The 12,965-nt window shown below is 43.7% G+C and overlaps 1 protein-coding gene and 1 long non-coding RNA gene across 11 annotated transcripts in view; both read left to right on the top strand.

Annotated features, from left to right (window-relative positions):
• Positions 1 to 828, top strand: part of LOC132390138 (NACHT, LRR and PYD domains-containing protein 3-like) — a 46,668-nt gene extending 45,840 nt beyond the window's left edge. For all 10 annotated transcript variants that reach the window (XM_059962738.1, XM_059962740.1, XM_059962736.1 and 7 more), the window contains one exon: positions 94 to 828. In XM_059962738.1, coding sequence (XP_059818721.1) covers positions 94 to 181 — 88 coding nt within the window. In that variant the 3' untranslated portion in view covers positions 182 to 828. The remainder of the gene's footprint in view (positions 1 to 93) is intronic.
• Positions 829 to 2,907: 2,079 nt separating this feature from the next.
• On the top strand, positions 2,908 to 8,679 carry LOC132390140 (uncharacterized). Its single transcript, XR_009510799.1, has 2 exons — positions 2,908 to 6,140; positions 6,487 to 8,679. It is a non-coding gene; the product is annotated as an uncharacterized LOC132390140 (long non-coding RNA).
• Positions 8,680 to 12,965: the final 4,286 nt, after the last annotated feature.

Here is a 12,965-nt window from a genome sequence, read left to right as displayed (position 1 = left end):
TGTCAGCGTTGTTGAAATTTTAACCCCAGTCCGCTGTTACAGTCACTGTTGTATCAGTTGTTTATTTCCTCTTTATTCTTCCATCCTTTTCAGGCTGTGGAGAAATCACTTCAGTGAGACTGGGGAGACGGAACTGAGGTCTCTGGAGAAACTCAGACCTGGACTGACAGTGTTGCTGTAAACATTTGCACCCAAGGGATGGGTATATTTTGTTCGATTCCTGGCCGTCTCCTTTAATGACAATGCTCCAGTTTTAATTCCCAATGGTTCTAATGGATCTCGTTTCCAACCAAGTGCTCGTAGACGTCAGAAGTGTTTCCACAGTCATGTAATTCCCCTTTCTGACCGGTGACTGGCGCTGTTTGCTGGATGTCCCAGTCTTAGTGCTCATTTAAGTGAGTACTTGTGGAGTTACAAAGACTGAAGGAGACCAGTGGTGGGTCTCAATCTGGGACACCAGTGACCCGGGGTGGGATTATTCTAGGAGAGAATACTTTTGCTCACTTTGCTGAGGGAAGTACATTCAGCAATCTGGCCAATATGATGACGTTAAATGGATAAATACTGTACCTTTGTAGCAACCCTGGAACTGCAGTGATCTCGGACACAGCCCTGAAATGTGATTTTATAATCAGCGTTTCCCCAATCCGGAGTGATGGTGAGAAACGGGACTGATTATTCAATCTGTCACTCATTGTCACCAGTCAGTTATTTGTGTGTGACTCTGAGTGAATTTGGAACAGCTTATTTATTCTCGCAAATTTGTAGGTTACGCGTTGTTGAATTTACATATGTCATAATGAAATCAATAAATCGCTATAACTTCCAGTCTCGGTGTTAGACTTGATCTGAGGTTCCTGCTGCCTGGCAAACACCATGCACCGCGGTAGTGGTCCAGAGCTTCACTCCAGGGCAGTGTCTCACCTCCAGGCTCAGGGAGGTCTAGTATCCAGGACCTAGTACCCCCCACACCCCAATGCTGATCCCGTACTTTTCCAGCTCCTGCCCCTCACCCCCACATTTCATTGGTCCATCCCCCTCCACTCTTACATCGTTCTCACTCTGGCGCCTTCTCTCCTTCCACCCCCACGCATTCTCCTTACGTACACTGCCCGGCCCCAAACACTGTCCAACCTTTAACCACAACAGAGCCAAAAATCCTGCATTTTCTGCCATCTTTTTGACTATCTGATAGCGTCTTAAAAGTCCTGAAAGTATCTGTCTCAATCACCAGCAACCGCAGTTCTCCCAGACACATGACTCTCTCTGTAAAAATAAATCATCCCACTTAAACCTTCCCCCGCACCGTAACCGTGCTGATCTTAACATACCTTTAAAGTTCCCAAGGAATCTGCCTCGATCACCATCCAGGCAACGTAGTCCACACACCCGCAGTCTGTGTAAGAAGTCTGTGCACCTCACATGTCCTTTGGAATTATCTCCATCTCATCTTTAACATATGCCCTCTGCTATTTGATGTTTCAACCATGGGGAAAATACTGCCTGTCCATTATATCCATGTCTCTCATAATCTTAGGAAACTCTAGCAGATATGCGTATAGCCTGTCACGATCCAGAGAAAACAATTCCAGTGTTTCCAAACTATCATAATAGCGCATGCCCTCTAATCTAGGCAGCACCCTGGTTAGCGTCGCCTTCGTCCACTGCAAAACACCGATGTCTTTCCCCTGATGGGGCCACCAGAGTTAATTACAGACTCACTAGAGTATTATAAAGCTCTCCATGGTAGTATCTTTCCAGTAATACTGGCAGCCCTTATCTCATTAAGCAACCTCGTGTGCAGCACCTTGTCCAATGTCTTATGAAAAAAACAATAAACAATATCCACTGACTCTCCTTTGTTGATACTGGTTGTTGTTCCCTCGGAAAACTGCAATAGATATGTGAGCTATGATTTCCCTTAAGGAACCTCTGCAGACTTTGGCCACTTTTATCATCTATCCCAACACCTCATCCTCCAACATTTTCGTAACGATGAATGAAGACTAATTGGCCTATAATTTACTAATTTTGGCTAGTTCCTTTCTTAAGCAGTGGAATGACGTGCAATTTCCAGTCCACAGGAATCATTCCAGCTGGAAGTGATTCCCGAAGGACACCATCAATGCCTCCATTTGTCATGGTGTAGTAGAGACTGTATTGACTGACTGCATCACAGCTTGCGATGGAAACAGCAATGCATTTAAACAGAAAATCCTACAAAACGTAGTGGATTTGGCACAGTGGTTCACCAGTAAAACCCTTCAACCCATTGAGCACACCCTGACAGTGTGGGGCTGACAGAAACAGCGCAGTTTATAGATATACCTCTGAGAGAGTGAGACTGAGAGATACCGTTCAGAGTATCGATATGCTCTGAATGAATGGTACTGAGAGATACCAGTCAATGAGAGAGTGGGGCTCAAAGACACTGGCCTGTATACAGACATCCCCCTCAGCGTGTGCAGCAGAGAGACACAGGCCAGTGTATGGATATACTGCTGAGAGTTAACTGAGACTTACCGGTCAGAGTATAAATATGCCCGTGAGAGACACTGGTCAGTTCATTTATATAGTCCTGAGACAGTGAGACTGAAAGATACTGGTCAGTGTACGTATATACACCTGAGACAGTGGGAATGAAAGATGCTGGTCAGTATCCCGTCAGCGAGAAGGGCAAAGAAACGCTGGGTCTATGCCGATATACCCTGAGTCAGAGAGGTTGTGAGACGCAGGCCAGCGTACTGATATCCATTGAGCGAGGACTGTGAGACACTGCCCGACCACCTCCACCCCCTCGAGTCAGTGCACAGGACTAGACACCAGTCACTGTATAGATTGGGGTATGGGGGAGATATATACAGAGAGGGGGAGAGAGAGATAGATGTGGGGTGAAGGGAGGGAGGACAGTGCAAAATAGATGCCAAGAGGATGATTTTCTGTGCATTGGGATGAATAACATAGTGCAGCAAATCCAGTACTAGGCGAAGTATATATCTAACTGTTATATGGCTTGAGAGGTGTCTATTCAAATGCGAGGAGTATTTTGAATAAAGTGGATGAGCTCAGAACGAGGATCAGCACTTAGAGCTATGATGTTGTGGCCATTAGGGAGACTTGGATGGTACAGAGGCATCAGGTGCAACACCTTAGATGTTTCAGAGAGGACAGGGAGGGAGGCAAAAGAGGTGGGACTTGGCACTTTGATCAGAGATATTGTCATGCTGCCGGAAAGGAGGAAGTCATGGAGGGGTTATCTACGGAGTCTCTCTGGGTGGCAGTTAGGAAAAGGAAGGAGTAAATAACTTTACTGGGTGTGTTTATAGAGCACCCAATAGCAATAGGGACATCAAGGAGCAGATAGGGTGACAGATTCTAGAAAGATTTAATCATAGCAGGGTTGTTGTGGTGGGAGATCTTAATACATTCCCCAAATATTGATTAGCATCTCCCTAGAGAAAAGGGTTTAGATGGGGTGGTGATTGTTCGGTGTGTTCAGGAAGGTTTATTGACACAATATGTAGACAAGTCTACAGGAGGAGAGGCTATACTTGGTCTGGCATTGAGAAAACAACCTAGTCAGGTGTCAGGTCTCTCTGTGGGAGAGCATTTTGGAGATACTGATTACAATTCTATCTCATTTACCATAGCATTGGAGAGGGATAGGAACAAACACGTTAGGGAGACGTTTGATTGGAGGAAGGGGAAATATGAGGCTATCAGGCAAGAACTTGGAAGCATAAATTGGATACAACTTTTCTCGCAGAAATGTATGGAAGAAACGTGGAGGAAATGTTCAGGTTATATTTGCGTGGGGTTCTGCGTAGATACGTTCCAATGAGACATGGAACATGAACCGTGTTGTACAAAAGCTGATGTAAATCCAGTCAAGAAGAAGAGTTCAAAAAACTAGGTAATGATAGAGATATAGAAGATCGTAAGACCAGCAAGAAGGAGCTTAAGAATGAAATTAGGAGAGCCAGAAGGGGCCAGTAGAAGGCCTTGGCGGACAGGATTAAGGGAAACCCCAAGGAATTCTAAAAGTATGTGAAGAGCAAGAGGATAAGCCGTGAGACAATACGATCAATCGACTGTGACAGTGGAAAAATGTGCATGGATACCCGAGGAGATAGCAGAGGTATGTAATGAATACTCTGCTTCAGTATTCACTACGGAAACGGATCTTGGCGATTGTAGGGACTACTTGCAACATACTTGAAAAGCTTGAGTATGCTGATATTAAAGAAAAGCATGCGCTGGAGCTTTTGGAAAGCATCAAGTTGGAAAAGCCACCCGGACCGGACGGCATGTACACCAGGCTACTGTGGGAAGTGAGGGAAGAGATTGCTGAATCTCTGGCGATAATCTTTGCATCATAAATGAGGACGGGAGAGGTTCCGGAGGCTTGGAGGGTTGCGGATATTGTTCTCTTATTCAACAAAGGGAGTAGGGATAGCCCAGGAAATTATAGACCAGTGAGTCCTTCTTCAGTGCTTGGTAATTTGATATAGAAGATCCTAAGAGGAAGGATTTATGAACATTTGGAGAGGCATAATACGATTCGGAACAGTTTGGTAATGGCAGGCCGTACATTAGGAGCCTGATTGAGGTTTTGAGGAAGTTCCTAAACACTTTGATGAAGGTAGAACAGTAGGTGTGGAGTATATGGATTTTGGCAAGGCATTTCATAAGGTACCCCTTGAAAGGCTTATTAAGAATGTAAGGAGGCATGGGATCCAAGGGGACATTGCTTTGTGGATCCAGAACTGGCTTGACCACTGAAGGCAAAGTGTGACTGTAGATGGTTCATATTCTGCATGGAAGCCGGTGGCCAGTGGTGTGCCTCAGGAATTTGTTCTGGGACCCCTACTCTTTGAGATTTTTATAAATGATCTTGAAGTGGAAGTGGAGGGGTGGATTAATAAATTTGCTGATGACACAATATTTGGGATGTTGTGGACAGTGTGAATGTCTGTTGGAGGTTAACGTGGGGCATCAATAGGATACAAAACTGGGCTGAGAAGTGGCAGATGGAGTTCAGCCCAGAAAATCAGAGGTAGTTCATTTTTGTAGGTCAAATACGTTGGCAGAATAGAGTATTAATAGTAAGACTCTTGGCAGTGTGGTCGATCAGAGGGATCTTAGTATCCAAGTCCATTGGATACTAAGATCTGCTACGCAGGTTGACTCTTTGGTTATGAAGGCATACGGTTTATTGGCATTCATCAATCGTGGGATTAAGATTAATAGCCAAAAGGGAATATTACAGCTATATATACCCTAGGCACACCCCATTTGGAGTATTGTGCTCAATGCTGGGTGCGTCACTATAGGAAGGACGTGGGAGCGTTTAAAAAGGCCAGGATTCTTTTCCGGTTCTAAATTCGAAGCAAGATGTTTGTGAGTGAATGGCTGAAAGGATATTCGTCGAGAAGGCATTTTACTACTCGTGTTAAAGAGAGGCAAGACTGCGCAGAAGTTGTTAATGGAGATCCTAACTGGTTGAGAGTATATGATGTGGTGTTATAACAAACGGGAAAAGATGGAGAGATGGCCAATCGTCACCAGACTGCAAAGGTTAAACCTGAAAAAAGGGGAATACCGTCGGATCCGTCAGCTTCAGACACCCGACTATGAACTTGCATATCACCCCTTCCCAATATCTAGAAGTTCCATGTGACATGGAAATAAAACAAGTTGTTGTTGTGGTTTTCTGGCATAGTTACAGGCAACAGCAGCTGTAGCAAAAGCAAAAACCGAGGGAACCAGCGGTTCCATTGGGGAAGCTGGGTTCCGAACAGCACAATCCAGGGACTGATAGTGTAGAACCAGATTCGCAGACCAGGTCAAGAAACGGAAATCTGATGAGATCATTCGGGGCCAAGCCGAGGAGGGACCGGTGAACAGCTCAGACTGGTTGTTCAAGACATGTCATTTTTTAATCCATTGTCCAGGTATTGATTAAGGAAGCCTATGGAAGTTCCTGGTCAGGAGTAGAAGAGGATTTCCCTCTGCGCCACAGGAAACACAAGGGGACTGGACCCCTCCAGCGGGGATCGAGGGAATGGCGATTGGAGTCCTACTGACAGAATGAATGAATGGCTGAACAGAACAAAAGCTGCCATTCTCGCAAGAGCCGGGTAACACAGTGATTTTGGAGAAGTGGCTAGATGTCAGCAAAAGAAGTTGGGTGTGGGTGGAATGTTACTGATTTTATTACCTGGTTTAGCGATACTTGGGAATCGAGCACAAGGATACTGCTGGCCGGAAACTACACACTGGCATTGAAAAAGTTAATAAATTGTCTCCAACCATTCTTTTAAATTGCACAATCTGAAATGAAAAAAATAAAATTGGGATAATTTCACAGCATTCCTCATAGATATGGATAGAAAAGGACTGTTTAAAAATCAAAAGGTGTCAATAGGGACATTTAAAGACAGAGAAATGTATACAATATACATCCTGATATTTGTTTCTTCACAGACATCCACGTATAGAGTAGAATGCCCAAAAGAATGAATGAAAATTAAATGTTGGAGCGTCAAAGATCCCCCTAACTCCCCCCTCCCACGCAGAAGCTGCAACAGAGCAACGACCAGACACCCCCCCTTCCACTAGCAAAAATGCATCGGCAGCAAAGCATCAACAAATGCTCAGACTTGCAGTACCCCAAAGACGACTCGTTTTCCCGGCAAATGCTTAGTTAAACTGGCTGTAGAAGCACTTGGTATTGTGATTTCGATGGTGCTCTTTTGGAACTTGCTAGATAATCAGTAATTAACTGTGCCGATTGGGGAGCTGACATTCAGAATCACGTATATTATCCATGTAATGATTGTGCTCAGATATTCAGTCACAGTCTGTGATCAGTGATGGTTCGGTCCCATTTTTTACTTGACTTTTGTTCTATATGACGACTTTATATATGGACCTTACTGTTGTCTCCGAAATGTGAATGGCTTTGCAACGACAGTGGTTGTTCAGTCAGGGGAAGTTGTAAATAAGCAAAGCCATAATCTGTGCCGATGTTCATGGGCCTGAAAATAAAATGCATTTATAACATCATTTACGTCATTGAGGGAGTAGATCTGCAGTGACGTTATCTGGGTGGCTAATGATACCTCTGAATAAGCATTGTGATCAGCGATGCGCCTCTACCTGTTCTGATAGTACTTTATACTGTCTGTTGCTCTGATAGTACTGTATACTGTCTGTTGAAGTCACGTTTCATTTTGAAGAACGAAACTACGCCAGTGATCACACTGACGTTCGAGAAGAGCAACAAAACGAATTGCCTCGTACTTGTTAATCTTCACGAATGACGGTGAAATAATACTTGTTTCATTGGCAAGTTTGCTCTCATTCGTGAAATACATTGTTCAGTATGAAATTAGCAAGAATATGTGGTGGTTAAGGGAGTTCACTGACTGTCGTGGGAGAAATTAGTGGAAAGTCTTTTTTTCAGCATATCGTGGTTATACGATCGCTCGTGAAACGCGCTGTAATTAGAGGAGTCTAAATTTGCAATGTAAACCAAGAGTTAGAAACTAAGGAATACTTGTCATTGGCGGTCGTCACGAAGACAGATTTTACAGTTGCAGGATTCACCAAAGGAAAGGGGAAATTCTGCTGCGAAACTCAATCAATAAAGTCGATAACTTCAAATAAGTATAAATCCGCGAAGAGGTGAGATCTTATCCCACATTGTGCTTAGTTGCTGGAGCCCAGTGAAAAAAATTCGCAAAGAGCTAGAGAGTTCAATAACAGAAGCAGTCTCTTCGGTCCGTGTACTCATGCTGAACTATTCGGCCTAGTCCCTTCGACTTGTACCTGAACCATAGCCTTGCACTCCCCTCCCACCTATGTACCTATCCAAATTACATTTGAATGTTGTGTTATGAATGTGAAGCAACTCTGAGGGGCAGAAGGGTACAAAGTCGCCCTCTCCTTTTTGAGAATCGCAAGATCGCTATTAATTCTGGTCTGGGACCCAGGAAATAAGAGAGAGACGTCCAGAATACACAAGGTTTGGAATGTGTCCTGACCTCAGCGAAACGGAACCACTGATAACGGCTATTGTCTCTTGGAGACGGAATTGTGTATTGAGTACTGTACTATTCATTGAAACTCCTCAGGGGACAACCAGAGTGGTCTGTAAGTGAGGATAAAAGAGGGTCTCGGAAAAAAAACCCTTTAGACGCACCAGGAGAAAGACTAGAGATCCCACGATAGCGTTTAATAGCGACAGCCAGTGAGGGCTCGTTTGCCTCCTCCCTTGCCAGGGTGGCGGGCTCACCACGGAAGAACGGTTTATCTAAAGAAGAGGTCACAATTGAACGGCCACGACAAAAAGACACTTGACGGATCGAAATCATAAAGGTTGGAAAAACCCGGAGCGGTAACTGTTCCCATTATATTCCTACTTCTCTCTCTCTCCAACAAAGTGCAACACAGCGACAACCAAACGACGGCAGCTTGTGGAACTGCAGCGAACTCTATATTTCTACCGGTCGATTCATTTACCCCTAGACAACGATAGAGCTTATTTCTTACTGATTATTATTATGCCCGCACTTTTAGATTTATTATTGACGACGTATATTATCTGTATATTTACATAGATATTATTTTTGTGTATTTTTACTAATAAATACTGTTGAAAATAGTATCATCAGATTTCAACGGACGTTTCCATCTTTGCTGGTAAGTGACCCAGTTACGGGGTTCGTAGCAGTTGAAATCTTTCTCTTTCACTCACCACTTACTCTGTCAGCTTGTTCGGCTCTCACGACGCTCTGTGAAGAAAAAAACCCTAACATTCCTTTGAAACATTTCACCTTACACCCTTAACCAATAGTCTTACCGAACCTCAGTTAAAATAGTCTGCTTGCATTTAACCGATCTACACCGTCTAAAAATTTGTAATCTCTCTCAAATCACGCATCAATCTCTTGTTATTGAATCAATACATCCCTAAACTATTTATCCTTTCCTTATATCTCAGGTTCTCAAGAGCCAGCAACATCCCTGTAACGCTGCTATGCACTCTTCCATCTTGTTGCTGTATTTCCTTTTGATAGGTGACCAAAAGCGCACAAAATACTCCTAATCAGGCCTCATAAACGTCTTATTCAACGTCAACATAACATCGCAGCTCCTATACGCAACATAATGACGTATGGAAATCAATGTGCCAAAAGCTTTTTTACGACCTTGTCTACCTGTGATGATAAGTTCTATAAATTATCGATCTGTATTCCTTGATCCATCCATTTCACCGCAGTCTTAGTTGCCCTAAAACAATATATATACGTCCTCCAAAATGTACAACAGTTTCCTCTTATCTGAATGTAATTCCATTTGCCTCCTTCCAGCCTATTTGCCCACCTGGTTCGTTGACTCAATGGTTTTATTGCTGGTAACTTGAGGACACATGACAGTGATAGCAGATCTATGCAGAGCCTGAAGGGAGAAGTCATTTCTGACCTTTAAATCCATACACAGCTGCAGGTCGCAACACGGAAGAATGTGTGTTGTCTTTCCTCTGGATTTCTTTTCCCAGCACAGAACGACTTCCTGGATACAATTGAGTCCGGGAGCCACTTAACAATGAATCGCCATCCCAGCATTTCCATCCAAACTACAATATGCACATCCTTTAATTACACGAGACACAATATCCAAGAGGAAAGATGTGATATCGTTTTACATACTGTATTCATAGGAATTTAATGGAACGAACCTTAAGACACATCTTCACTATATTTCGGTGCGGGTGAGTATGATCATTGTAAAGCAGTAGGAAGCTAATAAACCGAGACAGAACACAACCTGGATATGTCTGTGTCGGCTGTAGTGAAACGCAATGAGGCTCAGGGTATCGCAATTATTGACAGACGATAGCCAGTTCTTATCCAATCCAGGCAAGGTAGGCGTCTTAAGTCAGGCACTAAATGTTATGAATGTTATCGAACACAGAGAATATTAGATTTTTTTTTCCCCACCAGGAAATTTGTTACAGATCTGAAGCACTTTACGAGAGCTCCCGAAAAAGAGCGGGGAGTCCGACAGCACACGGGAAGTATCTGGATGGACATTTGGATCGTAGGGACATGGAAATATCATCATCAATTTCTAGTCAGCGAGAATTGATGACACGGAAATGGTGTGACACCTTTTCGTATTCTATGAATTTTCGAACCCCTGTATGACCTTCTCTTCTGTCTGTGGTTTGGGCAGGAGAACTGAATATGGGAGCATGATCTCTCCAGGGCCAGCGACTCTCCATGTTGGGGAGACTTCCTTAAACCTGTTCTGTGTCACACCGCGGATGGTAGGAATTGCAATCGGTTTAATATTGTCACCTACGCCGAGATACTGTGAAATACCAGTCGTGTGTACTGATCGTAAAAATCAAGTCATTATATAGAGGAATGAATAGAACAAGGTAAAACAACAACAGTGCTGAATAGAGTGAAAAAACTAGAGATACACGGCACAATAAGTAGACAAAATGAGGAAGATCTCAGCGATATCGACTGGAAAGTTAAGAGTCCACGTCAATGTACTCTGGGATCATTCCATAATCTGACATCAGCGTAGCAGGTTTCGATGGCCCTGGAGTTGTATTTACCATAGTATTGTATTTTTAACAATGTTTTCCCGATCTTAATTGCAAGGAACATCCGCGAATCACAGTGAAGCGAATGAGTGTCGAATCGAACAAGGTTAACGCCGGGCTCCATTGTTGCAGGAGTTGCCTACAATGCGGGAAGAACTAGTCGGGCAAGGGCGGACTAATCCGTGCAGCCCTGCCATCCATGTACCTATCTGATCTTCGCTTTTAAATTTAGAAATCGAAATCGCATTGATGAGTTGCGATGGCAGCTCGTTCCACACTTTCACCCTCTCCTTCACCTTTTACCCTTTCCCCATGACCTCCTGTAGTTGTCCCCTACACACCAGCAGAATAAATCCTGGTTGTATTTACCATAAACATACTCTTAATTGTGCAAATCTCTTTCGAACATCCCCTCAATCATCCAGGTACTAAGTAATATATTTCTAACTTATTCAATGTTTCCTTATTAATTAAGTATCTAATCTTTCCTGGCAACATCCGTGAAATATTCCAGTCTACTTTATCTATATAACTTTCACCCATCGTGTAGGCAGATGACTAATCTGCACGTTACTTCAAATGAGGCAATACTAACGCCTTAATCTCGCAGCAATAAGAACCACTGGATATTTTATTACGATCTTCAGCTGTTCTCTGAACTTTGTCTGGTGACGGCTTAAAGAGCCGTGTTTGTGCAGCAGCTCAGAAGCTGCAGCATCGAGCCCAGATCTCGCAGATATTCAGGAGGAGGATTCGATGTATAGCAACCTAATAGCCGTTTCTACGCAGAATTCACGGTGTACGGTCCCCACAGCAGGACGAAATTGCCAGAGATGATCAGCAGTAAAACGAGGGATTTCCTGCGACTCTCCATCTACGGGTCTCTGTCACCCTGCCCCTTGTCAGCACCCTGGAGTCTCCGACGACCTCTGCTGGTGGATAAAGCGTGTCTGACAGTTAATCCATTCGTCAGCAGAACCAGCAGGAATGGGATTACAGGGGTGAGAATATAATTCAATAAATCTAAAGACATCATGATAGATAAGGAGAAATAATCCCCGTTTACCAAACAAATGAATGGAGCAATCATCAGTGCATAATACCCTGAGAGCCGGAAATATCAGTAAATGTTCTTTAAACAGCTGATTACGTACATTGTACGCAGAATCAGAATCGCAGTTTTCCCGGAGCAATATTTTGTTTTCGTCTTTTGGCAACAAATGGCCATAAATCGATCAAATGTGAAGGTGACAGTGAACCAGACTGAACAATCTGTGGTGATGAAAAGCAGGACAGCATGGATGTTACACACTGGTGTAGCCAGAGGCCAGAAGTAAACTTCGTATAACGCGTAAGTATTCGGAATCTTGCTCAATATCAGGTCCGGGACGAAGATATTGTCCAGTAGATCCGCCGATGCCATGGCAACCAGGTAGCACGTGACAACTCTGCAGAGACCGCATTTTCCTCGGTACAAGATTAAAATCGTCACTAGGTTCACTGTGAGGAGAAGGAATAATGCGAGTGTACACGTCGGGAAACCTTCGCCGGTAAAAGGACATATAATTCATCTCATTTGAAACTGTACGTAGTCACGTTGGCAAATCATTGCGTCTCAGGAAGCACATATTCGTGGAGAAAAACAATTATTAGCATTAAATCACAAATTCGTTCAGTTAAAAATCGAGCGGAATTTGCGAATACGTATTTCCCATGAAAGAACATTGAATAACAGAAAACGATCACTGATTATTGGTGAATTTCGTACAAGTTGAGGGAAAACAGGTCGCTGGGCCATTAAATAGAAACTCCACAAAACTTGTTTGCCATTAACTAGATGACCGTAACATCGACTCTGTTCAAATCAAAGACAGGCTCCCGCCACGGTTCGTAATAAAGCAATGTGCAGAAGTTTGAAGCATATGTAATATAGCTGGGATGCCTCAGCCTTTTAAACAGGACTTTAGTTATCAAAGTGGAACAGATAGCGTGTTTACAAACCTGGCGGGAGCAAAGGATGTAGGTAAAGAACAGGGTGGAGATGTGGGACAGGTGGTAGAGAAGGAGGGCCGGGGTGAGATGTCGCAGGTGCAGACACCCGGATCTCTGAGACACCAGACCAGGTTATTTGATAGGAATCAATTATTTTACTGATCATTACAGAACGTCTCCCTAGCTTCCTCTCCTACCCCCTCCTCCTTCTCGTTTTCTCAAACATGATCCCCCTCTCGCTGCCCCCACAGCTCTCTCAGACCAAAACAGGGACCCAAATCAGAATCAGGTTTATCTTTACTCTCTCCTGTAAGGAAAACAGCCAATTTGTTTGTGGCGGCATTATGGT

Source organism: Hypanus sabinus, unplaced genomic scaffold (assembly GCF_030144855.1).
Source record: "Hypanus sabinus isolate sHypSab1 unplaced genomic scaffold, sHypSab1.hap1 scaffold_783, whole genome shotgun sequence".
NCBI lineage: Eukaryota > Metazoa > Chordata > Chondrichthyes > Myliobatiformes > Dasyatidae > Hypanus > Hypanus sabinus.
This window is presented reverse-complemented; position numbering and strand designations above follow the sequence as displayed.